The following is a 27,010-nucleotide window of genomic DNA, read 5'->3' on the forward strand; positions in this document are numbered from 1 at the left end:
GAGTCTGGAGAAGAAGATTTTTGAAATATTGGTTAATTTTCCCTTTGGGGCCCCGCCCTGGCCCCTAGGGTTGGGGTAGGAATCCCAATTTTACAATTTGGTATCCTCATCTACCAAGGATGATTCTGACCAAGTTTGAAAAAATTCCATCCACTGGTTCTTGAGAAGAAGTTGATTATGTAAAAGTTTACGCACGACGCACGACGGACGACGACGGACGGAAAGTGATTGGAATAGGTCACTTGAGCAAAGCTCAGGTGACCTAAAAACCTTACAGCCCTTCACAACGGCCAGTCATACAACGAGTAGCTTTCCTGTAAGTTTGATGATTCTGGAGAAGAAAATTTTGACAACAGAACAGACGTATAGAAGATCGACACTGCACCATCGCATAAGATTACTGACACTTCGTTCCAGTTCAGCAATTCCAAGGGAAAACAAGCAACTTGGGGTTTTTTTCTACAATGAAATAAAGTCTATAAATGTTACCGCCACTTCATAACAAACAAGAGGAAGGCAAAACTGTAAAACATTTATTGTTTTATTTATTCTTAGAATATGGTAGATGAGTGTAGTAAATAGTAAAACATGGTTGATACAGTTAACACATGATCGTATGAGGTGAGGCCTGCCGTGGGGGTAACATCTGACATACTTATAGAACCCACACATATATTTAACCAGTTCATTGCTCAGATGTCCCTAAGGAGCCCGTACATCCCTCCCATATCCAACCATGATCATTTCTATAACCCTTTTGCCTTCTTAATACATCAAATGATCAGTTCAGATCACTGCTTAAAGAATGCATTGGTATTGTGAAGGCGTTTAAAAAGGGTGCAAAAAATCAATGATTGGAGAACAATGTATAGGGGATATAAGGGTTGGATAGGAACCGAAAAGGTGAGCCACCACTGAACTATGAAGAGACAAATTAGTTCGCATAAGTTAAAATATGTAAAACTCTTTATTTGCATGAAGCAGTACATTTTAGGAATTAGATACAAGGAATATTTAGGTAAGTATATTTTGGATTTACAGAATATAGTTGATTTACACATTTAATTTAGAAAAAAATACATTTTTTTTTTTTACATATCTTCTCTGTTGAATTTAAGAGAGAAAGTAGTTATTTCCGGCTGATTAAAGAGAAGAACTGAAAGTTTCCCCTTAAGAAAATAGAGTGAAATGAGTTATCAACCCTGAATTCTAACAACTGGGTTTTCTTGCACTGAAGTTAGGAGGGAAAAGGAGTTACCTCCCCTGATTACTAAAACAGAAATAGTCATCTCCCCAGAATACTGTTATATATTGCACAGATGAGTTATTCCACAACGGACAGCAGTACATACCATAAATACACTACACAATCCGTCGAGGATCACAGGACACCTGCTTTTACATCAATGATGGAGAAAATGGGAAAATGGTAGAGGTTGCGGGGTAGGAAAACATACAAAATAGCATAGTTATAACAAGTCCCCTGGTACTCCGCAGTCACAACAGACGGATCCACTTTTATTTTAGTCAGGAAAACCATTGATAGACCATTTATCAGTTTTTGTGTATGACATTTCCCAATGAAAAAATATTAGACTGAAATATTTCTAGTTTATTAAAATAATGATAATGCCATGAAAAACAGTTATATAAACCTTTATATGTAGAGGGTAATTATATAAATAAAAATGTTAAGAGAATTTGTTATTTATACTCATACAAATTTATTGATTTTAAACTTGATATTTGTTATTTTTTTATACTCACAGACAAAAAACATATGAGAACAAAGACTTGATACTGTCACATATATAATTTGACAAACCAAATTGTGACTTTTATATAATATATCTAACAGTTTAACACATTTTAGGGGCATTCACAAACAAATACTATATCAAAGAAATAATAAGTTATTCAATAAAAGTTATTATGAAACACTGTATACATAAATGAGAATCAGTTTTCTTGCAATGTCATATGAAATTACATTGTCAGTTTAGAACATATGTTGTGACAATTCAAACAGATGTACATAATGTACTCGTGTATGTCAATACGCTTGGTGGACTCAACAGCTTATAACCAAGGAAAGGAACACTCTCCTCACAAAATCCTTATTGTTGCCCACCCTCCATATTTTACACATTTGAAAATAGGTCCAAAACACAGGAGCAAAATCTCAGTACCCCTTTATATCCCTTCTAAGCACTTGTTCCCTTCATTTCATCATTTCTGTTAAATTTTTTGAAGAAGAGAAACAATGCTATTCCAGCAGCGTGCAATAAAGTATATACATAACTATCAAATATTCCAATCGTCTCTAATGTACATTTTTTGAATGGATGATTTTATCTGAATGACACTTTTAGAAAATATCTTCTAAATCAGAGCAGTAAATTTGCAACAATTTCCAGCAAAATAAAGCAGATTTTTTTGTTCCTGATTTACAGCATATAAACACAGATAGCAGTTTCAGTGACTTCAGCTTGTTATTGCGAGAAGAAAAATAATCAATAACAGAAATGTTAATTATATACCCGAGTTGTTATATTGTAACACCTCAAAACATGGCTTTCCCCCTGAATACACATTTGAACTCTTCCAAAACCAAAGTTTGAATAGGTCATTATGAAATTTCAGGGGTGAATGAGATAAAATTAATTCAAAATTTCTGGTCATAATATTTATATTTTGGGCGAGTTATTGATGCAAGAACATATTTGAAGATTGTACAAGAATGCCTGAATTTGTGTTCAATGATCGTTCCTAGGAACGGTCATCCTCTAAATCAGAGAGTTTCATTCTTAATACGCATATCTTCTGTTCACCCCTGGAATATGGAAAATTTGAAGACTTTTTACAAGACACCATGCGGATAATGCAAGTAGACTAGTCTGATATTCTTGATGAAGATCAAAAGAATAGCGCTGTAGCATAACAATTAAGTCGACAAGCTTTGAATGAAGCTGGGTGTAGCCGATTTGTAATCTTCAAAAACAGTTATTTACCTAGCAATTGGTCAAGTTTTGTACCAGAAACCAATAACATAGCTTACCATGAGGCTCAGACTGTTTCACAGCATATTCCAAATGTACAGAGAGGGTATGTGTATCAAGGAGCTCTTGGATTTCAAGTATGAAAAACAGTGAGAAAACAGACTTCAAAATAAACCTGGCGTATCTTGAAACAAAAGTATATGTACCCCGAACATATTAATCCAGAGCTTAATACAAGGAACTAAGTCTTTTTTGTAACTGGATATTCAAAAATAAAATGTTTCCATAGGAACTACAAAGCTAAATTTGGCTCCCAAATTCACTGTACCATGCTGGATCGCGCAGCACGTTCAAAAAGTTTCAAATATTTTTTTCTGGTGAAAAAAAAAGAGAGATAAATCTCAAAATTCAGGTGTTCATAACATAAACTTCAAAACACTGAAGTTCTGTATGGAAACTAGAAAGGAAACATGTTACATACGTTTTTTGATGCGCAATATAATTATTTGATTCAAGAATATTTCAGTGACACTTATTTCTTTTAACCCGATATCAAAGAAATATAAGATAAGTGTGATCTCATTAGAATATATTCCATTTAGTCAATCAATACAGAAATACACTACAGTATAATTTCACTTATTTCTATTTAGAATCTTTTATAGGAACTATTTATAGGAAATATTATTGGAGTATTGAGATGCAAACTATTTTGTAAATCTGGCAACTTGTGGGGAAAAAAATGTTAGGTGCATCTGTTGTTTCTCATATTATTTGACAACATCATTTATGCACATCATTTTATTTTCAGGGTATCATTCCACCAATTAGTTATACACAACGGGTCAAAAGTAAGTATTGAAGCTACATTTCAACAGAAAGTCATTGATGCTGGCTATTATAAGACTGCCAATCAAGATTCAGGAGAACACAAAAATTCAAGGCAAGTATGAAACATTTTACCCTAGGGGAGAGAACTCTTCCAAGTATGGTATCAGGCAGCTAGGCTTAAGCCAATACTATGAATATTTTGACACATGGAAGGCACATGTGCTATATCTGACACATGTGTAACATACACATATACAATGAGTAAACAAACAACAGTTGACATGTGTAATTTGAACATGTGGGGTGGCATATGTAGATGTACAGGGGCAACAAAGGGGCATGGATATATAGATTACAGATTAATGAGGAGATTCTACAGCAAGCTAGAGGCCGAGATTCAGGGGAGGCGGGACAAACAATATTCAATGTGTCACCCACTTACATAGCTCATGCCCACAAACACTGGGATTGGACAACTACAGGTACTGTTCTGAACCATGAATATGCAAATCACTTCATTCATCATGAATATGCAAATCACTTCATTCATCATGAATATGCAAATAACTTGATTCATTATGAATATGCAAATTACTTAATTCATCATGAATATGCAAATTACTTAATTCATCATGAATATGCAAATCACAGGGAAGTTTGTCATAAATTAAGATTTAACACTGAACAGCAATGTGGAAAGGGGGTGGGGATGGAGTTTCAAAAAAAATCTGAGAATGAAAAACTATCATCTCAAAAATGTCACAGACTTAAATTAATAATCATTGGTCCTGTATTGTTTAAGATATCTGATAGTTCAAAGACATCAATACTGCAACAGTGAACCCTAAATAGCAATGCCTTGTAGGGCTCAGTTAGTTCTACAATAGCAATGCCAGGTAGGGCATAGTAAGTGCTACAATAGTGATGCCCAATAGAGCCAAGTCAGTACTACAATAGCGATGCCAGGTAGGGCATGGTTAGTGCTACAATAACAACGCCCAATAGAGCTAAGTCAGTACTAAGATAGCAATGCCTTGAAAGGATTAGTCAGTACAAAATAGCGATTCCAGGTAGGGCATAGTTAATTTTAAAATAGCGATGCCAGGTAGGGCATAGTTAGTGCTACAATAGCGATGCCCAATAGAGCCACGTCAGTACTACAATAGTGATGCCTTGGAGGGCATAGTTAGTGCTACAATAGTGATGCCCAATAGAGCCAAGTCAGTACTACAATAGCAATGCCAGGTAGGGCATTATCAGTACTACAATAAAGATGTCAGGTAGGGCATACTTAGTGCTATAATAGCGATGCCAGGTAGGGCATAGTTAGTGCTACAATAGTGATGCCAGGTAGGGCTTAGTTAGTGCTACAATAGTGATGCCCAATAGAGCAAAGTCAGTATTACAATAGCGATGCCAGGTAGGGCATAGTCAATACTACAATAGCGATGCCAGGTAGGGCATAGTTAGTGCTTAAATAGCAATGCTAGGTAGGGCATAGTAAGTGCTACAGTAGCGATGCCCAATAGAGCTAAGTCAGTACTACAATAGCAATGCCTTTAAGGGCTTAGTCAGTAGTACAATAGCGATGCCAGGTAGGGCATAGTTAGTGCTTAAATAGCGATGCTAGGTAGGGCATAGTAAGTGCTACAATAGCGATGCCCAATAGAGCCAAGTCAGTACTACAATAGCAATGCCAGGTAGGGCTTAGTCAGTAGTACAATAGCAATGCCTACTGAAAGAAAGTTGCTTTATGCATTTACTTCAAATTTTAATACCGAGTGCTTTTACAGTTCCTTTAAATCTTTAAGTGAGAAAGAGCTAAAGCATATGTATGTAATTTTCAAAGGGCAGTTAGTGTTATTATACATTGATCATAAACTATTGATTTTAACATTATGTTAATTAAGGTGTTAACTCCTAATTTCCCCCATGTTAATAAAGTTTTCAATTTTTTAATCCTTACTGGATAGTTAACTTCTTCATTATTTTAACAAAAGTTTCACATCAGGTCAATTATATAATGGATTGTATGCAGACCAGCTGCATCTTACTTGACACTAGACATTGTAGTTAGCCAACAGATGTTGGAACTTCTGTGATATGAAAGTTCTTCCTGACTCAACTTTAGACCAATACAATTTTAAAACAAAAATACCAGTAACAAAATGTCACAAATCGTTATGCTCTTCTATGCTCCAGTGAAAGTTGAACTGCAAAATTTGTTGAAAAAAAAACTACCACCTTAAACCAGGTTTTCATCAATGCAGACATACAAAAGACTTTGTAAAATGCTGCATATAGATTTACTAATCACGAAAAAGACAAATTGTAAACAAAGCCAGACAAACTGGTTTTAATCTTTTATAAAAATATTACTCCTTGGTCTTCAGTAACAAACTCTAAAAACATGTTTGTGATTATCAACAACTAAAAATCTTCAATTACAAAACCTGATGGGGGTTTTCTGAAGCGATTACCATTTCTTCATGATCTCATTTATACAGGGTTTTTTATTTAAATTATCCTACGTGCTTGGGACCTTAAGTCCCGTATTAAAATCGTGTGAACTTGAGTGTGTTTTAACAATGTGCTCATATTTCTAATTTTAAATATCATAATCAATGTCACCACCAAAAAAAATATACAATTGCAAAACAAACGGAAGACTGCTAAAAGCCTCACCACATTTTGTCATAAACTGATCAAAATTCAAAATCATTCTTGCATTGATAGGCAAAAAAAAGTAGAAAAAAAATGAAAACTTTAAGGCCTTATATTAACTATCAAAATGTAAAAGTCTTAATTAGTGATAGGGCACCCATTTATTAACATTGAATCGTAACCATGACAACTGTCAACATGGTTATTCATAATCTAGGTTAATTTAGGTTGGACTCATTGAATATGTTTCTTTAACCCTTTCACCCCGATAAAACTTTCATAACCTCTACCATGCATTGATCTGGATACGTCCATTATGGTCTATAGTGGTGAAAGGGTTAAGAAAAAACAGAACTTATTTAATACCTGTCTTGCATTCTAGTACCAAAGACTGCATTCCTGTACCTAAGAAACCCTTAAGATTGGAGCTATACCTTGTGCACAGAATGTGCCTCTTGAAAGAAAACCAGCTATAATGCTGAAGCATTTACCCGATTAATTTTTAACAACTCTCTGTTGACCTTGAGTTTCCTTTTGCAAAGACCAGCTTTTTTATTGAAAAGACCAGCTTTATCTTTAACTTGTGCAAAGACCAGCTTCCATGAAAAGACCAGCTTTATATATTCTTTTTCTTAGGGCAAAGACCAGCTTTATATATTCTGTTTATTCTGTTTCTTAGGGCAAAGACCAGCTTTATATATTATGTTTATTCTGTTTCTTAGGGCAAAGACCAGCTTTTGACAAAAGACCAGCTTTATTAAACGTATGATTTGATGCTAATACAGGATGTACAAGCTTCAAGAAAAGACCAGCTTCATAAAAGTTAAAACCAATACAAAATCTGTTTTGTATAATATTAATGTGAACACAACTGATGTAAGACCAGCTTCCATCACTCATGTATGCAGAAAAAGTCTCAAAATATCTTTTAGGATCATCCGTTTTTCATCGGAAATCATTGTACTGTAGTGCAGTTAGGATATTTTTTCACATTTCAGAATATATTCTTTTATGATTACTATTTTTCATTTAAGAATATATTATTTTATAATAATTGATTTTCTTATTGTACAGGTCTTTCATACCATAAGAACTGAGCAACAAGGCAAAGTCTAAGAAAGCCCTCTCCTTCATGCAGTTTTAATTAGATCATATGGAATTTTTATGAGGTTTGAAATGAAAACAATATTTAAGAAATTTAGTAAGGCCAAAACAAATTGATAAATTGGTTCTCAGGATCGCGCGCATTTCATTTTAAGGCACCACATTGCCGATTTTATCGTGAAAGTAATAAAAACAAAATTGTGAATGCGCCAGCAGCCGTCTTTAAAAAAATACGCAAAATTGGTCCGCATGTCATTTTTACTCGTTAGTCACCCAAGTCCCGAAAACGTTTGAATAAAGATAAGGATCGATATACAGGCAAGGGTTAAAACGATTATGACTTATTAGTCTTGTGTACAAATGGCGCTCATTTTGGTACAAATAAGGAATGGGGGGTTCGTGATTCTCGTCTGGAACATCTGTGTGGGGATTTTCGGAGGCTTGCTCTATGACGGGTCTCTACACAACCATAAAAAGACAAGGTTATGCCCACAATGAACGTTTTACAAACTACACAATAAAAAAAAAATCGCCCTCGTCTCGTTTTTGCCATGTAAAATGGAGAAAAAGAATACCTCCCTGCCACATCTGTTTTGAAAAAAATTGGCCTGAGAACCAAGTAATTAATTTTATTTGGCCTAAGTCTGCAGTATGCAGATGTGGTGTCTTTTTGATTCTACAATTCAAGCACTTTGTCCACAGTCAGCTAGGAAGAAATGCAGCAGTACTCCTGGTCGTTTAACACTGAGGAACATCAGTAGATCAGCTGTTGTGATTTTCCAACTTTAAAAAAAAAAAAATCAGGCCATCTTCAGATTCTCTAAAACCTGTCTATTGTCTGTAAATAGGAAGGCTACAACCCAAGTGTGAATCCTATCTGACACTCCACGGGAAACAACACATTGGTCAGATTATATAGTATGTCAGAATACACAGAGCTTATTTGGCAGTTCTTATTAGAAATGGGATTATAGCATGACGTTGGATTAGACCGTACGTTGGAATAATCTGGAATCAGATTGGACAGGTTTCGCAGTATAAGAAAGGCTAATTAATCATGTTTGTTTTCTGTCGTAATTTCACAAGTGGTGACAAACGGGGATGAGGTAGCAGGATCCATCTTTTTATCAGACATGACGAGGATTGAACGGAACAAAATAACCGACATTTACAATGAAGGAACATGTTATTGGTGAAAGGTAAAATGTTTGTTTACACTATAAATCATAATATGAAGAACTGTAAAAATACAAATACTATTCAATAAACAAAAACATTTACAAAACATCGCTGTAAATGTTCCGGGAAACAATACCGTAAGTTTCCGTTTGACACAGCACTAAGTTCAATTCACAAAAAAACACAATCTTTGAAAAATGTAGTTAGTTTTCCTTCATTAATCTCTAAAACATGCATTATCATAATGATATAGGGTACAAGTGCATGTGTGTAACACACATATACGAGCATAAAGAACATCTCATGTTGTACCAGTCAATGAACAAATTTTAACAAAACAAAAACATTTCAAATGTGCAGAAAAACCTGTCTTATTCTGTCTTAGGTAACATCCATTAGATTTAAATTGCAATTAGTTTGTTTTGGCTTAAAAAAAAGATAATTTCCCGAAAAATAGAGAGTTCATGATGAAATACTTTTCCACAAATTCAAATTGAGAAATTTTTGAAAATGCATAGGAAATGAACTGTCACGAACTACTTTTTATTTGAAATGTAACAGATCAGATGATTGGCTTACAATATCATCCAATGAAAAGTAACCTTGCAGTGCAAATCTAGTGTAGAAGTTACAAGCATAAAACAACCTACTATGGAAATTATATGATATCTGCTTTCAAAAACTGATTCAAATTTGATATGCGTTATACATATTAATTTCTAAATGCTTGATATTTGGCAAAATTTTGAATATGCAGACTTTGTTTAATATTCCATCATACATGCTAAATTCTGAATACAAAACTGAAACTTAACGAGATCAATCTTTGATATTCCAAACATATACTTAATATTTTGCTAAACTTTGAATACAGAGAATTTTCAGTTCAGTTCTAGTACACTGTATCAGTTTTCTAAAATTCAACCAATCTCCGATATTCCGTATACATACATGTCTTGTTTTTCCTTGATTTTTCACACATTGATGATTTTGACACATTGAGAATTTATTTAGAATACGACCATTTTAATTTGATCTAAAGCAACCTTCATTGTGTCAACCGACATCTGGAGACAGAGATACGTAAAGAACATGACAGGTTTTTACAGCACAGATGATACAATATCATACCTCAATAATTAAAAACACAATATATATCCATACACTTCTCACTAATATATATCTTGTATGCGCCATATCACGATAACCTAGGGGAGACAATTCATGGCAAGTCAGAGCAGTGTCATCAACACATCATCCACGCACACTGCGGGTTGAATCCTCGCACAGAGAGTTCGCATTACACACCGAGACTAGAATACATACGCTAACCCATACTGGGCTCTATACTGTACTACACAGACAGGGAACACGTCCCCGAGTTACAACACTACATATCCATTTCACCAATGAATGTTGCAGTCAACGATAAGCAACAACATTTATCCTTGAACAACGAAATTCCCTAACACAGTTGATGATCGTGAAAGATACATCAGGCATCCATTCCAGCAAGGAATTTCACTTGTACACCTGAATTTAACCTTCAACCAAACTAATTTTTTTCTCATATATTCACAGAATGTTTTAAAATTTTAAAATATAGTTCTCTCAACCAATGAAATTCACCAAGACATTTCAACAATATGGTGGTTTGATGAAGTCACCTTGAATGCCATTGGTTAATCTAAGAATACTAGTACTGGCCTGCAGGGGTAGAAGTGTCCATCAACACCAGCTAATTCTGGATGACCTTGACATGAAGCCACGGGGGGAGTGTGTCGTAAGTGTAGCTGCACGATTCTATACAGGGGAGACTACTGACGATTAACTCTAGTCTGTTCCCATACAAATAAATTCTGGGTCAGTTGTATCCCTATTTTAACCATCCCTTCCATTGGTACCCCGTCCTCTACAACAAAACTTATTTTCTACATTCACAATAATACTCTTATCACAAGTATTCCGGTTGTCACTGGGTATCACGATGAAATTGTAGAAATAAGATACGCTTTCCAAGGTACCAGTATGTTACAACAGACATGACGGTGCACAGGAGATTCATAGTCGTCAGTGGGTGTCTCGATGCTGCAAAGTAAACAAACAAAATAATTTCATCAAACAGGCAAATTATTTGTGTAAAATAATAAGTTTTATACACACCGGGGGATTAATTAATTAAAGGAAAAATTAGCTTGTTCCTTTCTACACACACAAAACCTGTAAAATCCCTTTTATGAAAGGTAATTTGAAAATGTGAAAAAGACCCTTTTTATGACAAAAAAACTTACATACAAATCACAGGTATTGTCTGCAAGACAAAATAAAAATAACTCCTAAATCCTTTGTGTCTTTCTTACAAGTTACAGATAATTATGAAACATTTCTGAATATCCAGGTATACACATGACATTCACTAAAATGCAAGAATGAACTCACTCGTAGCTCAATAGGTTGAGTGCTTGAGCAATTCAATTTAAATTATATCAATAGGAATACCAATGCTGTCATAATGTTCGCTAATTTGCATTTTCCAAAGCAGCACAAAGCTTTGCACATGCAAAAGTATTGAACTCTCTCTTGTCTTCTAAGATTCAAAATGTGATAATGTCTAACCTAACACTGTTCTGTTGACATCAAGGAAAAGTCCTGTGTAACACTCGCAGTAAGTCTATCCCTTCAATTTGACATCAAGAGGAAATAGGAGTAAAAGAGTCTTGACATTTATACATACCCTCTGTCGCCTGAAGATCCTGTCGAGGAGCCCGGTGCGATGCGGGGGAGGAGGTTGGTCCTCCATCAGGTCAGGAGGGGGACTGTCGTTCTCACCGAATGTGTTCAACTCCTTGAAGCAGTCCGTCTCAATCATCTGCAGAAAACAGTTTGTAACGTTCTCATGACATTCCAACTATATAAAAACCCACCCGATAGCCATAGCAAACATCGCACCATGAACAGCGTTGCCTGGTTGTCTTCATCATCACCAACATTATGAACGATGTCAATATATGAAGGTGTTTACAACTACAAGATAGCCGTTCTATCTATAGAAAGTTTTACTGGAAACGAAGTCATCAAGATAAATAGAAGAGGTCCAATTATTTCCCATTTAATAACATTCTTATTTCGTGAGTGTGGCAGAAAACTTCAACATTTCTACAACTGTGCCAGTACAACACTTTTCACTGCGATGAAATTGCGTAATTCGCAAGTTGAACAACTCAGTAATTTGGTACATCTGACATGGTAACTACAGACTGAGGTAGTTTCGTATTTTGCCACTTAAATATTAATCCTTATTTGGTTTTTCCAATTACGATTTTAATCATTTTACACATGATTGCAATTCCTCACTTAAACGGGCATTCCCTAAATAAGTTCTTCGCTTTATTATGATAACATTTATTTAATACGATCATTACATGCGTCCTGTGTACCAAAAATTACCTCATTCTGCCAGGGGATTGACACACTTCCAGTACTAAAATTGCTATAAAATCGGTCGTCGCTGGGGTCAAGGTTCACGCCCTTCACTGTTGAGAATTGCTCAATATCAAGGACATCCTTGCAGTATACAGCCCTCCTCTGAATATACAACAGAATAAGTCAGGGCTTTCAGGCATGTGGTATAAAAGAACAAACTCACCTCTCATTTCTAAAAGAATTTAATTCTTTGAAACCTAAAAAAAAAGGGATTTTTAGGACAGGTACTATTTAAAAAAACAAAAAACTGTTTATTGAAAATAACCTATTAAAGATGAGATAATTGAAATGAAAATCCAACTAAGGATGTTTTGAAATTTACACTGCTAAAGGGAGATAACTGGAAAACAGTCCAAATATTGAAATATGAGCAGGACAGTTTCTGTTAGTTGTGTACATGTTCAGGTTTTACACCATCCTCGATATCCAGGGTTACATTCACTTTCACTCTCTACACCGCTGGAATATGTTGTAGCAAAATTGAAGGCACAATGATAGCTGTTTGATTGGTCTCCGGTAAAAATAACACCTGACCAATCGCTAGGCTGATACCTGTCCTTTGAAGCTTACAAAGGAGAGATGCCCGACTTCAAAGCCTGTTAATGTTTACTGTTAGTGACTGCGAGATTCTTTTGATGTACATCAAAGGAACAAACTAGTCTTCTCTGTTCATCCACAAAGTGGCGCACACCGAGCCTTCAATTTTGCTACGACATGTTCCAGTGGTGTAGAGAGCGAAAGTGAGCGTAACCCCTGGATATCGAGGATGATTTTACACTGACCTACTCATATTTCAAAACTAATTTTCTTGGTCTGAAAATATCCTTTTTTTTCCACAGCTCTACACCATTTTTGGAGGATTTTCACTCGATCTGGAGCATCCCTATTTCGCACCGATTTATTGTCATTATTAGTTTTAGTAATGGATAATGCAGAAAATTAAGGACAATTGTAAAATTCGACAAATGGTCTGGTTGTTGTTATATTGAAGACTTATCCATTATATTCTTTGAAAAGTACACAGAAGTGCATCTCACATTGATGATATTCATTATAAAGAAGAAAACTCATAACAAATCATTAGTATAATATGTAATGTAGCATACAACCTTAAATGAGAAGGGGGCGTTGACTACACAGTTGAGCCACAATAATTTGGTCACATGACTTAGCAATCAAAAATATTTAACTCACTCACCCCTGCATAATGAACTTTTCAAACCTTTGAATTGGAAGAGTTCAAATGTGTCTTCAGGGGTGAATGAGTTAAGGCTTCTATAGAGCTAATATGTCATCCGACGTCAGGAGTCGAATCTAAAGTTCCGATCACATGGGATTCGGACAAAACTTACATCTGGTACAAAGGGTGGGTCACACACTCCAGCCTGTAACCGCCTGAAGTTGGTCGCTTTGAAGAATTGATGGCCTTTCACCGCTTTGGCACCATTTTTTCCACAGGTACAACCTAGTCTGAGGTTCGGGTCTTTTTGTAAAAGCTGCAGAGATATAAACCAGAAACCTCAACTTCTATAACAAAGTAGAGTGAAGCCTGACTTCGCCGACACCAAACTCAAACACTGTAATTATATTGTGGTGGCGAGACAAAAAGTTTTGGAAATGGAACTACATATGTGTATTGTTGTCATACTGTTGCTAGGACTGCCAACGGATCATCCAGATCAATGATGGTAGAGTCTACTATAGTTACATAGGGATGAAAGGGTTTTAAGAAATCCATGTAAATGTGTAACTCACCTGAGTACATACATCCCTGCAGTCGTCGGAGAATTTGGATGAGTATACCTCGCGGTCCTCCCGCACACGACGATCAACCTCGTCACGCTTCACTTTCTCCTTCCTTGCCCTGAACGGACTCTGCGGATATTACAAAGTGTAATAATAGTACAAATTACATCGTCACATACTCTTACAACACAAGGTGCAATTCCATACATTCACCTTGCTCCAGAGCTAAGAGGAGTCATATGTATCTGTGGGATTGGTTCAAAAATATCCTTTGATCTTTTTCATTCATTGAAGCTATCTTTTGCAAAATCTCACATTTAAGAGTAATGTGAATGCTTTGTAACAAAAAAAAATGCAAATTCATTGGTTAAAATTTGTAATGATTGCTTAAAAAAGAAGATCGGCCATTGTGGATTATTTCCGTTTGAATTCAAACTCGGTAATATCTTAAAATTACTCTCCGATATTCAAATGTCAATGCCACAAAAAGTCTTATGGACATTTCTGATGTTATAATTTCAAATCTCACAGTTTATCAAGGTTACGACATTGACGAATGACTAAAAACAATGAAATATGGAGACGACACTGTAACATATTCAGAGAAGCAGGTTTGTACACTAAGCTGCGGCCATTTGTGCGACATACCTTGCCCTCGATCATTTCGTATATTATACAGCCGAGTCCCCACCAGTCCGGGCTAAAGGAGTACCGCTCATTCTTCACCACCTCCGGAGCTGTAAATACAAAGCCTCTGCTATCAAGGGAGCAGCTCCACATTGATGTTGAAATTATCATTGGACAGTCTCGCAAATCACACAGGCAAAATATTTTCTATATGCTATTATTGTAACAAGAGATCGTTACTTTTTCAATGCCTCCACTAGGAGTCGATCCCTTGACCTCTGGTTTACTAACTAGTCTTATACTCTACCAAATGAGCTAAAGAGAAATTCTCCCTAGATGAGTCAGTAGGAAGCAACTAGTATTTTACCAGGGTGACATTATCATTTATCTTTTCATTACGAGTAAATAGAATTCATGATTCCATAATTTTGTCAAAAATAATTAGGATGTATACATTTTTTCATCAACTTTTCATTTTATCAATAATGTTATAATCCCATACTTAATCAAGTAACAGGAAGGGATTTCATTTCCCAATGAATTCTATTATTTTAACACAGCCTTTAATGGTCTCTCTTTCTACTATCTTGCACTTTTCAGAGAAGCAGGAGGGGATTTATTTTCTGCGACTGATTTACCTACCGTCATATCCTAATTTAAACATGACCAACCCTACCCTTTCACGTACCTCTAACTTCACAGGGAACCAGGAGGCTTTTCTAGATTTGAATACATTCCTACACATTATAATTCAAGCGTGACCAACCCTCCCCTCCCCTTTCATACTGTACCTCACACTTTAAAGAGGAACCAGGAGAGGTTCTCCGATTGGACTACATTCCTACATATCCTAATTCAAGCATGACTGTTCTTCCAGTCTAAAACCACTTACCCATGTACCCCACCGTTCCGACACGACCTTTGATGGTCTCTCCGTCTGGGACCTCCTCTGCTAGTCCCAGATCAGAAATCCTTAGGTGACCTGTAAAACCACGAACCATAGACTTATTTTCCACATCAGTTCCAATTTAAAGGACTTTAGTCAAGTGTAAATTAATATTTGAATTTGATATTCTTCAAGTGTTTTTTCTATCTAAATTTTACAAAAACCTGTTCTTACATGAATTGGGAAAAATATAGCATGATTTTTTTTATCAAAATTGGGAAGACAGTTATATTTTTTTCTTCATTTGGGGGAAAATAAAGCACTTTCTTGTCAGGGGAAGCAGTCTGTATTCAAACTGTAAAACTAGGCCAAAGAATCTGTTTAATAATATATGTATAACAACAAATTTTGAATACTTATAAACAGATAATGAATACGGACAGATATTGAATACTTACCAAAGTCGTCAAGGAGAATATTTTCAGGTTTCAAATCTCTGTAAAAACAAACAGTCAAAGTTGACATTTATGATGAGCTAAATATAACTTTAGTTGTTCCTATATCATAAATTATTTCTGCATATGCTGCAACAATAATCAAGAATTTCCAAACAAATACAAGTATCTTTCAGCAGATCTCAAGACTGATCAGTGAATTAATTATCAATCCTTTCACCACTGCAGACCATAATTGACTCATCCAGGTCAATGTGTGGGGATGAAAGGGTTAAAAGACCCTATTGAAACTCTGGATGGCAAAATTTTACAATTTGTCATAAAATATTCAAAAAATATGTAGAATTCTGCTTCATGCTTTCGTAGATGTTGACCGATAATAATCAAATTATTCAAAAAATATGTAAAATTCTGCTTCATGCTTTCGTAGATGTTGACAGATAATAATCAACTTTATTATCACTATTTCAGATTTCCACAAAGTCCATGACAGCATCCAAAATACGGAGATAAGATATGAAATTTAAAAGTCCCTGTGATTACATGCACTGAATGCGACACATTTAATACTTGAAAATGAAGAAAATTATGCAGATTTCTTTTTCAGATATTTATTGAATTATTTTCCTGTATATAAATACTGACCAGAATAAAGAACAACTTCAACAAAATGATAGTTTGCATAATTACTCGGTGTTATTTCACAGACTTTATTATGTGTATAGGGTAATTGGGTTTAATTTTAAATGTTTCGAACATTCATAATGTCAGGGTAAATTTATCAAGACTGCAATATTTTAGCACACAGGTGACTATATGCATAACATTTCTATAGTGATAGGTGAAATTATAACACTGAGCAAATATGGATGTCACATGTGAAAGGTGGATGTTTCACAACAATATTTTCCTGGCGTATGTTATTATTCTAACAAACAGGTTTAATAAGGTTTGATATAATTTGCAATTTATGTTTTGAGACTCAACAGACCTGTACACAATCCTCTTCTGTTGGAGGTCCTCCAGACCACATGTGATTTCGGCCGCACAGAAGACTGCCCGCTCCTCTTCAAAGCCAGGGTTCCCCATATTGTGGATGTGGAACTTGAGGTCGCCCCCGTTCATCAGAGTTAATACTAGACACAACGCCTCTTTGGTTTCAAATGCATAGGCTAGGCTAACCTGGGAAACAGAAACAGCGTTTTTATCAGCAAACAACTTCACGGGATAAGTCAAAGACACTGTAAATAAAAATACTTATATATCTCCGCTTTAAAAATTCTAGGGAAAAGCTTATTAAGTATAATTATGTTATCAAAAGGGATCCATTATCCACAGGGGCATGGGTGTCTACTTGAAAGTAGACATTTTTACTATGTCCACCTTTAATATTACAGCAGCCCAAACTGACCTTAACACCAGAATCATTAACACTTATTTAGGCCAATTTCAACGAAAGTAAGGACTTACAATTATCACTGGTTTTTTCTACTGGTGTTGCTACTTGTACCAGTAGGGATGAAGAATTAAGCTATAGCAATCCATAATAAAACAACACAGAAGAGATCCATTGGCTGCCAAAATCCAGATATCATAGCAGATTAGGAGATACAGCTTATACAATTCATTGGTTTTCATAAATGGTTTATAAGCTACAGAAAGGATCTATTATCTCCATAAACAAGATGCAGATACTTTCGTGCTTGTTTTGACTGTCATTTCAAAGTCTTAGTTTCATAATTCAAAACGCACCAATAAAAAGCTTAGGGTCGAGGGTAAAATAATTGGGCAGGTCGAGATTTAGTAAACCAACATTCATTTTTGGCCTGTCACCTTTGTTTCAGATGCACATACCTGACAAAGATCCCCTGAATCTACACTGGTAGTAGTCGAGTTTGACAACTTAAATCAATTTTCAACAATAACACTTGATTCCTTGTAGACATAATCTTGAGAATTGAAGAACTTCTAACAACCTTTAACAGTCTCTTCATGTATAGAATAATGTATGAAATCCAGCACCCTAAGTGTCAACATAGTTCAAAAGCTGGAAGCTGAACTCATTCACCCCTATATATTTAAACTGGACTTGCCCATTCTTTTGATTTGGTAAGGTTCAAATCTGACTTTCGGGGTGAATGGGTTAAGGTTATTGGTGTTAAGAGATCAGTTTATTGGGTGTAAGGGAGTTAACTCCAACAAAACAAGGAATCAGTTTGGCATGTATGTGTACATTGTATACATGTGGACTATAAAAACACCGTAAAAGTGGCAGTAATAAAGTTTTTATCTCTGCACTAGTGCACACAACGCGACCACCTGGGTTTTAGGGACTAGCACATCATACAGCCACAAATATACACCGGTGTGTTAGCCAGTACAGTGTACAACACAACTTAGCTTAACGACCACACAGTAACCCTACAGTCCAGCCACCATGTACACTCAACAAAGTCATTTGCAACATATTCTGGGGAAAATTTTAAAAGGTGAAATCTGAAATAATCCATGAAAAAACAAATAAATGTGCTTATAAATTCGTTGACAAGGTAGCTCTGTTGGCTAGAGCAACAGTGTATTAATCGGCGTTCCAGGGTTTGACACGGTTGATTACATTTTGTCCATTTCAATGAATACTGATCTTGACCAATTGCATTATTGTTTACATTTTGTCTATTTCATCTTTTTTTCATAACAGTTCAGTAAGGTTTGGCACTTTTTTTTCAGAAATGATTGATCAAAGCTATTATGCCTGAAACAGAGTTTCCAATGCATAATCCCAGTTTTTGGCAGTGGTATAGGGTTCCTTATATATTTACCTAGCCTCCTTTCTACAGCGTACATTCACATTTTTACACCAGTGATCTCAAATTTGTGAAACCAACTATGGAATTTTATACTTACAACAAACCGTGAATTGACTTTTTGTAGAATCTGTTTTTCATTGAGAGCCATCCTCTCTCCATTCCTCTTCTTTATCCTCTTCTTTTCCAGCTTTTTACATGCATACATTTTCCCAGTAGCCCTCACCTGACAAGCACACACCTCCCCGAACCCACCCTTCCCCAAAACCCGGTACATCCGAAACGTATTCTTGGTCACAGGTTGTCTGAAACACAAGAAATCAGCAAAATATAACAGCCTCTTTAGTAATGTGATTTTTTCCTGTTTTAATAGTTACATTCACTACAATAAGGAATCGTTTTTTGACATTGGCAAGATTGAGAATAATCAGACCAATTTATGAATTAATTTAACGAATTAAAAACATTACAAAATGATATGCTCAAAACCCATACTTTTCACAATTAATTTACATTTGTCAAAATAAAAAACATAATTTCATGATATTATTACTTCTTTAATAGCACTCAACTACATCTACCTGTATCTAATTAACATACATAAAATCTACGTTGCAGACATTTCAGATTACAGTTAGATTTACCTCCTTTGTTCTTGATATGCAATGTGTATTTATTATCAGGGGTAGACACTAGCTATTTTTGCCTGGTATTACTAGTCACTAGATGAACAGATTATTTGCCTGTCCTATGTCAATTTAATTAGACCAAGATTTCCTCAAGGAAACATCTCAAGCACGGAACATAACACATAGTTAAAAGTGGTCAACATTAATAATAAATACGTACTGCCGTGATCGACAATGTGAAGCTTCAGGAAAATCTTGACAACTGTCATGCAGTATGTCTGTATTTTAAGCAGTTTTCCAAAAGGAATATTCTTATATTATAATTTCACAAGACCAAAGGTTCAGTTAGGTTTGGTGATTAATCCTTTCATCACCGTAGATCATAATGTGCTCATCTATATCAATGCATAGTCGAGTCTACTAAAGTTACATAGGGGTGAAAGGGTTAACAAGTCATTGCTGAAATCTAGCCCTGGACTAGAGGACAATTGTGAGTGACGAAACTCTGTTTACGTAAATTTTGAAGAAGTTCCACATGACCCGATATGATATTCCCATTCTTTCTGTATTGTTGCATATTTGAAACAATACAGCCTGTTTAAACTCACTCACCCCTGAAACCACATTTGAACTCTTCCAATTCAAAGGTTGGTATAGTTCATTATGAAATTTCAGGGGTGAATGAGTTAGCATGTGTTAAGTATTTAATAGTTTACACTTCCATTAGGCAAAATCAAGTTGAAAATATAATGAAAATATTTTTAAGAATTGTCCAAAAGCATCGGCCAGAACATTACTGCTATGTGACAATTAAAAGCTACTTACCCTTCCAGCCACTTCCACTGTAGATACCGCTTAAAATACATACTATCTAAAAAATCTCTGAACGGCTCTCCATGTAAATATTCTAAAATTATCCTGAAAGATAAAAGATACAAACAATGGTTAAATGAAAATCGTTCACAGTGGAATCTTATTCGGGTACTTTTGAGAATTATTTTTTTTAACATTTTAAGGATCCCAGTCCCACTGTACTCTGGTTTCCCTTATAAACAGTAATTACCTCCCCTTATTTAAGCTCCTGGTTATGTTTTTTGTTTGTTTGTGTTATACGTCCTATTGACAGCTATGGTCATTTAAAGACGTGCAAGGTTTTGGTGGTGGAGGAAAGCTGGAGTTCCCCCGAGACAAACCACCAACCTACGGCCAGTACCTGGCGACTGCCCCACATAGGCCTCAAACCCGCAACCCAGTGGTGGAGGGCTAGTGGTAGCGGAATGTCAGACGCCTTAATCACTCGGCTCAGCTGGTTAGAGAGACAGTAAAACAATACCTTGTAGAAACAAAGGGACCCATATGGCAGCTAGAGGATTGCTCATCCAATTCTATAATTATCTTAACTTTACAAGAAGAATACATGTTTTAGTTTATTTCAGCTATTTAGGTAGCCATCTCATATTTCTAATCATTAATGACCTACCTAAGGATTTGAGCTAATCAAACTATGTACCGGCTATGAAAGGAACACTTGCGTACCACATTTGGCTAAAACTGATCTGGTAAAAATTGAGAAATAGTCGAAAATGTTTCAACCAATCGTAGGCCGAAGCAGCTATCTTGGATTTTAAATCAGCCTGAAAAATAACAACTGGTCATGAGATGATGGTTTGCACCTATTTTCATTAACAATCGCCAAGGACAGATTGGGACAAAAGAACAAAATATATACTTTTATCCCTTTTCCCCTTATAACCCCAGCTCATGCTTTTATACATACCCCAAAGGGAGCTTCATACACCTTTTATTTATACCCTTATCACGAATGGGCATCTCCAAATAAAAATTTGCTCATAATTTCTATTGTGGTTTTTAAGTACGTAGTTTTGTACGAAGTCAGTCAATGTGCCCTGTTATTAGCTCCCTCGGCCCCTTGGGTCTGAGCTGATGAGTTGATAAACAGACATGGGTTAGTGTACCTGTACTGTAGGTACCTATATTCTGTTACAACCGAAACAGCTATAATTACGTTTGGCTTAATGGCTCTAAGTAATTACTCCAGGCTTGCAACAATGACATTATTGGGCCATTACGAGGTATTAGAGCACCGTTATACAACAACCGAGCCGATTGGACTGGTTTTTTCACCATTCCTACCCACACAGTAGTAACTATAGATTATCGTGATGTAATACAGGTATCATGTCTGTTGAAACAAAGTTTGGATAGCTAGGAGAGCCGAGATCAACCTTGACCAGATTCTTGATTATTTACGTGTTTAACAACTCTCCGAGTCTCTCCTAGCTGAAATTACAGATTTTAACATTTTCTGTCTGCTTTTGAGAATTCTTATATTCTAAGCAATTTTTGGACCAGAAAAATGATTTTCTGTGTTATAATCATGATCAAAATTACGGAAAAAAATAGTCACGTAAGCTGAAATAGAATTTCTCTCTTTGGCAGTAAATATTCTTTCAAGAAAGGAAACTTTAACTGAAACTTTCTGTGTGAGTGCCATGGAGTGATCCCTATAGCTACATGTATATGTCACTGGATTCACTTCTGCATTGCAGGTAACACGAAAGCAACAAATTACAAATCATTATCATAAATATGGCGTGACCTTGCATAGCAGAAATTATTCCTTCAGACTTTGTTACAGCACTTTTAGACAGAGGCGACTACTTACTGTGTACACGTATTAAACAGTTCCTTCCCTGATGTGTTGTCCGAGATGGACTCCTTGATAGCCGTCACATGATTACCGTTTATTTGACTGACATAGTCGGGAGACTGAAACGAAACAAAGATAAACAATAGATCATCAATCCATTCAAGCCCACATCAGTATGTTCTCACTTTTCCAGAGGAAATTGATTATCACTTCTTCTCAGCATTCTCCTTATTTAAAAGCGTTGTTAGAATTGAGGAATATTTCCTTGGATGATGATTTTTCCCATTAATCTGGTAATGTTTCTTTTCCATTGAAAAACTGGAGCAAAGGAACAATCTTGATTTTTTTGGGTCTACAGATTGTACATCAGATAACAATGTACAATCTATAGAACCAAAAAATTCAAGATTGTTCCTTAACTCCAGTTTTTCAATGGAAAAGAAACATTACTAGATTTATGAGAAAATCCTTCATTCAAGGAAATTTTCCTTAATTCTAACGATGCTTTTAAGTGGGGAAAATGCTGAGAAGGAGTTTCTTCAATGCCAGAGTCCGACCACTCGGTGTTGTATCACCATTAAGTAGTGTTCCCGTTTGTTAGTAATTTTCTGACTTTTGAGCTGTTTAACCATTCATCACTAACATGAAGTCTTATATATCTGAAAGGAAGATGGTTCTTATAATTCCTTTTTTCACAAAAACATCACCACCACAAGGTTAACATCCAAGGACCTCTGAAGCTAAAACAGGAGAGATGGACACATTTTTTTCAGAAACATTACTGAGAATACTTTCAAATTGTTTAAACTCCCATAACAGGCCTGTAACTCATAATTGTCTCAGTGAAAATATAGAGAAATTAACATAAATTTAACAGGGAAAAACCCCTTTAGTGCCTTTATACAATAGAAAATGATGGAATTCAGCGCTTTCAGTAGATCCCCGAGAACATCTTTTGGACTCCTCAAAATGAGCTTTGACTCTTGAGTTTGAGAATGAATATATATATGTATATCTGACATGTGTGTTGACCCTCTGAGTGTTAATCAAGGATCAACTGAAAACCTCGACTCACTGTCTTTAGTTAAGGAACATTCATGAAACTGCAGCCAGGACACGAAGATTTAAGATGATAACTTCCGTCTCTGTGACACTGAAGTTATACTAAAAATACATAATTAAGTTGCCTTTTTAAAGGAAGCCTGTCTATCAAATGAAATTTCCCAAAGTATACTAGTACCTATTTGTATAGCTGGGTGACCTAAAACAATCAGGGTCAAGGACACATTAATTAGCAGATCACCTACCTTACCCTGAAGCATGCATATTTTGCCCTCTTTTACCTGCAGTTGCTTAACTTATACTTGTGTAACCTTCAAATGCTACCATCCTCCTCAAGCGAGTTGATGATTTAAACATTTACAAGTTCGAAACATCTCATTTTAATCAAACAAATCTGCTGATGTAAATGATGATATCATTATCAGTTAGAAAACAATATAAATCTTGTTCGTTTGCTTTGTATTCTCATTTTTGCCCCAATCTTAACACGTTCACCTCTGACAAAATATTCCAACCTTTGAATTGTTAGAGTTCAAAATGTGTCTTCAGGGGTGAAATTTATGTACATACAAATATACATTTTCAACTATTGAAAATGAAAAACATCAGAAAGTGTGCATTAATCACATTGTTCCACTTTTACTGGACAAATCTGATATGGGAAGACATTACTGGATGGATATCATAAAACACTCAATCAAAGATACAGTTATTACGGAATAAAAGTTTCCAATAAATCTATAGTTAAGTTTTTTGCATGCCAGTCCAGGATCCTTATGAAAAATATATATACAACATATATCCAAATTCCTGTTAAGTATTTTTAGGTAGCATATTAACTAATTCACCCCCTGAAATTTCATAATGAACTATTCCAACCTTTGAATCAGAAGAGTTTAAATGTGTCTTCAGAGATGAATGAGTTAAGGTTGTCAGCTATTTATAATTTATATAGATATATGAACATGTTAAGGTACATGTATAGGCAATTCCTAATTGTGTCAAACTTTTTATCAACAAATTGTAGTACTGTATCATAACAGACAGACAGACCGACAAACACAGAGGACAGACCGACAAACAGACAGACAGGACAAACAGAGGACAGACCAACAAACAGACAGACAGATCGACAAACAGACAGACAGACTGACAAACACAGAGGACAGACTGACAAAGAGACAGACCGACAAAGAAACAGACACACAAACACAGAGGACAGACCGACAAACAGACAGACAGGACAAACAGAGGACAGACCAACAAACAGACAGACATAATGACAAACAGACAGACAGACTGACAAACACAGAGGACAGACCGACAAAGAGACAGACCGACAAAGAAACAGACACACAAACACAGACCTACAAAGAAACAGACACACAAAGACAGAGGACAGACCGACAAAGAAACAAACACACAAACACAGAGGACAGACCGACAAAGAGACAGACCGACAAAGAAACAGACACACAAACACAGAGGACAGACCTACAAACAGACAGACAGACCGACAAACACACAGGACAGACCGACAAGGAAACAGACACACAAACACAGAGGACAGACCGACAAACAGACAGACAGACCGACAAACACACAGGACAGACCGACAAGGAAACAGACACACAAACACAGAGGACAAACAAACAACGAGACAGACACACAAACACAGAGGACACCCCTACAAACAGACATACACACAAACACAGCGGACAGACCTACAAACAGACAGAAAGACCCACAAACACACAGGACAGACCGACAAAGAAACAGACACACAAACACAGAGGACAAACCAACAAAGAGACAGACACACAAACACAGAGGACAGACCTACAAAGAGACAGACACACACACACAGGACAGACCTACAAACAGACATACACACAAACACAGAGGACAGACCTACAAACAGACAGACAGACCGACAAACACACAGGACAGACCGACAAAGAAACAGACACACAAACACAGAGGATAGACGGACAAAGAGACAGACACACAAACACACAGGACACACCTACAAACAGACATACACACAAACACAGAGGACAGACCTACAAACAGACAGACAGACCGACAAACACACAGGACAGACCGACAAAGAAACAGACACACAAACACAGAGGATAGACGGACAAAGAGACAGACACACAAACACACAGGACACACCTACAAACAGACATACACACAAACACAGAGGACAGACCTACAAACAGACAGACAGACCGACAAACACACAGGACAGACCTACAAAGAAACAGACACACAAAGACAGAGGATAGACGGACAAAGAGACAAACACGCAAACACAAATGACAGACCTACAAACAGACATACACACAAACACAGGACAGACCTACAAACAGACAGACAGACCGACAAACACACAGGACAGACCGACAAAGAAACAAACACACAAACACAGAGGACAGACCGAGAAACAGACATACACACAAACACAGAGGACAGACCGATAAAGAGACAGACACACAAACACAGGACAGACCAACAAACAGACAGACACACAAACACAGGACAGACCAACAAACAGACAGACAGCCCGACAAACACACAGGACAGACCTACAAAGAAACAGACACACAAAGACAGAGGACAGACCGACAAAGAGACAGACACACAAACACAGAGGACAGACCGAGAAACAGACATACACACAAACACAGGACAGACCTACAAACAGACAGACACACAAACACAGAGGACAGACCGATAAAGAGACAGACACACAAACACAAAGGACAGACACACAAAGAGACAGACACACCAACACAAAGGACAGACCAACAAAGAGACAGACACACAAACACAAAGGACAGACACACAAACACAAAGGACAGACACACAAACAGACAGACACACAAACACATAGGACAGACCTACTAACAGACAGACACACAGACATTCTCTACTTCCTCATTGTAGAGATTTTACACATGCTACACATATATGTGTGACAATGTAGTAGATTGAAATTGAAACCCATCTTTTCCTTTACATAAACCTTGTATTATACATAACTAACACACACTGTTATCCATACTCTCTGATGTTCTTTTTCGGAACTCCTAAAAGATATATGACTCTAAATTGAAGAACTGACAATTTTACTGGGTTTATTATCTACATCAATATTACAACGATCACTGCCACAAAAACTCTCCGGTTATGAAATGAACACGAAATCAAAGTGTTGGTCCAGTACTTACAACATATCCTCTGTACCTTGTTTATCATGACATTTTATCATGATCCCATCGTTCTCGCTATAGAGGTTCAACAGTACTACCCAGTATCAGAATCAACATCACATCACAAGGAAACTGCATAGGTTATGAAAACATGTTTTGTAATAAAAAAAAAATCCGAGATTTTCTCCCGAGATTCCGTCTTTAAATGAGATAAAGCATTCACAGGATGCTTCAAACCAGATCTAGACTTAAACTCAAGTAACATTAGCTGAAGTGTTTTCGGATCTGTCAGTAACCGATCTCTCACCAAAGACGTAGGCACAACAGATAACCCTCCCAACTCCAAATCTGGAGACTTAACTAAAGCTTTTAATATTATCTCTCTCTCAAAATTATCTCTGATCTTAAGTATTTGCTGCCAGAAGAATTCCGTATTTTGATGTGTAAGACTTCTCATCTTATCTCTTAAACATTCTTTTCCTGCTTGGCCAAAATTTTGACTTTCAGGAATCATCACAGCCAATGTCAATGTGATGATATATACACAACCAAGATTTTGAAGAAAAAATAAATTTTCAACAATGAAGTCCAAATTTTTTACTGGATACATTAAAGCTATCACAACTTATAATGTCCATTTGAAAAAAAAAAA

At 36.1% G+C, this 27,010-nt stretch overlaps 1 protein-coding gene across 1 annotated transcript in view; it reads right to left on the reverse strand.

Moving 5' to 3' along the window:
• Positions 1-2,252: 2,252 nt before the first annotated feature.
• The window catches only part of LOC110451725 (G protein-coupled receptor kinase 5-like), a 52,568-nt gene continuing 27,810 nt past the window's right edge, over positions 2,253-27,010 (reverse strand). Inside the window, exons 5-16 of the mRNA XM_021499876.1 lie at positions 22,094-22,197; positions 20,233-20,325; positions 18,879-19,083; positions 16,966-17,156; positions 15,978-16,015; positions 15,526-15,615; positions 14,655-14,743; positions 14,016-14,135; positions 13,613-13,756; positions 12,225-12,362; positions 11,512-11,646; positions 2,253-10,865 (exon numbers count right to left, since the gene is read on the reverse strand). Of these exons, the coding sequence (XP_021355551.1) occupies positions 10,848-10,865; positions 11,512-11,646; positions 12,225-12,362; positions 13,613-13,756; positions 14,016-14,135; positions 14,655-14,743; positions 15,526-15,615; positions 15,978-16,015; positions 16,966-17,156; positions 18,879-19,083; positions 20,233-20,325; positions 22,094-22,197 (1,365 nt within the window). The 3' untranslated portion in view covers positions 2,253-10,847. The remainder of the gene's footprint in view (positions 10,866-11,511; positions 11,647-12,224; positions 12,363-13,612; positions 13,757-14,015; positions 14,136-14,654; positions 14,744-15,525; positions 15,616-15,977; positions 16,016-16,965; positions 17,157-18,878; positions 19,084-20,232; positions 20,326-22,093; positions 22,198-27,010) is intronic.

Source organism: Mizuhopecten yessoensis, unplaced genomic scaffold, assembly GCF_002113885.1.
Source record: "Mizuhopecten yessoensis strain PY_sf001 unplaced genomic scaffold, ASM211388v2 scaffold6169, whole genome shotgun sequence".
In the NCBI taxonomy this organism is placed as follows: domain Eukaryota; kingdom Metazoa; phylum Mollusca; class Bivalvia; order Pectinida; family Pectinidae; genus Mizuhopecten; species Mizuhopecten yessoensis.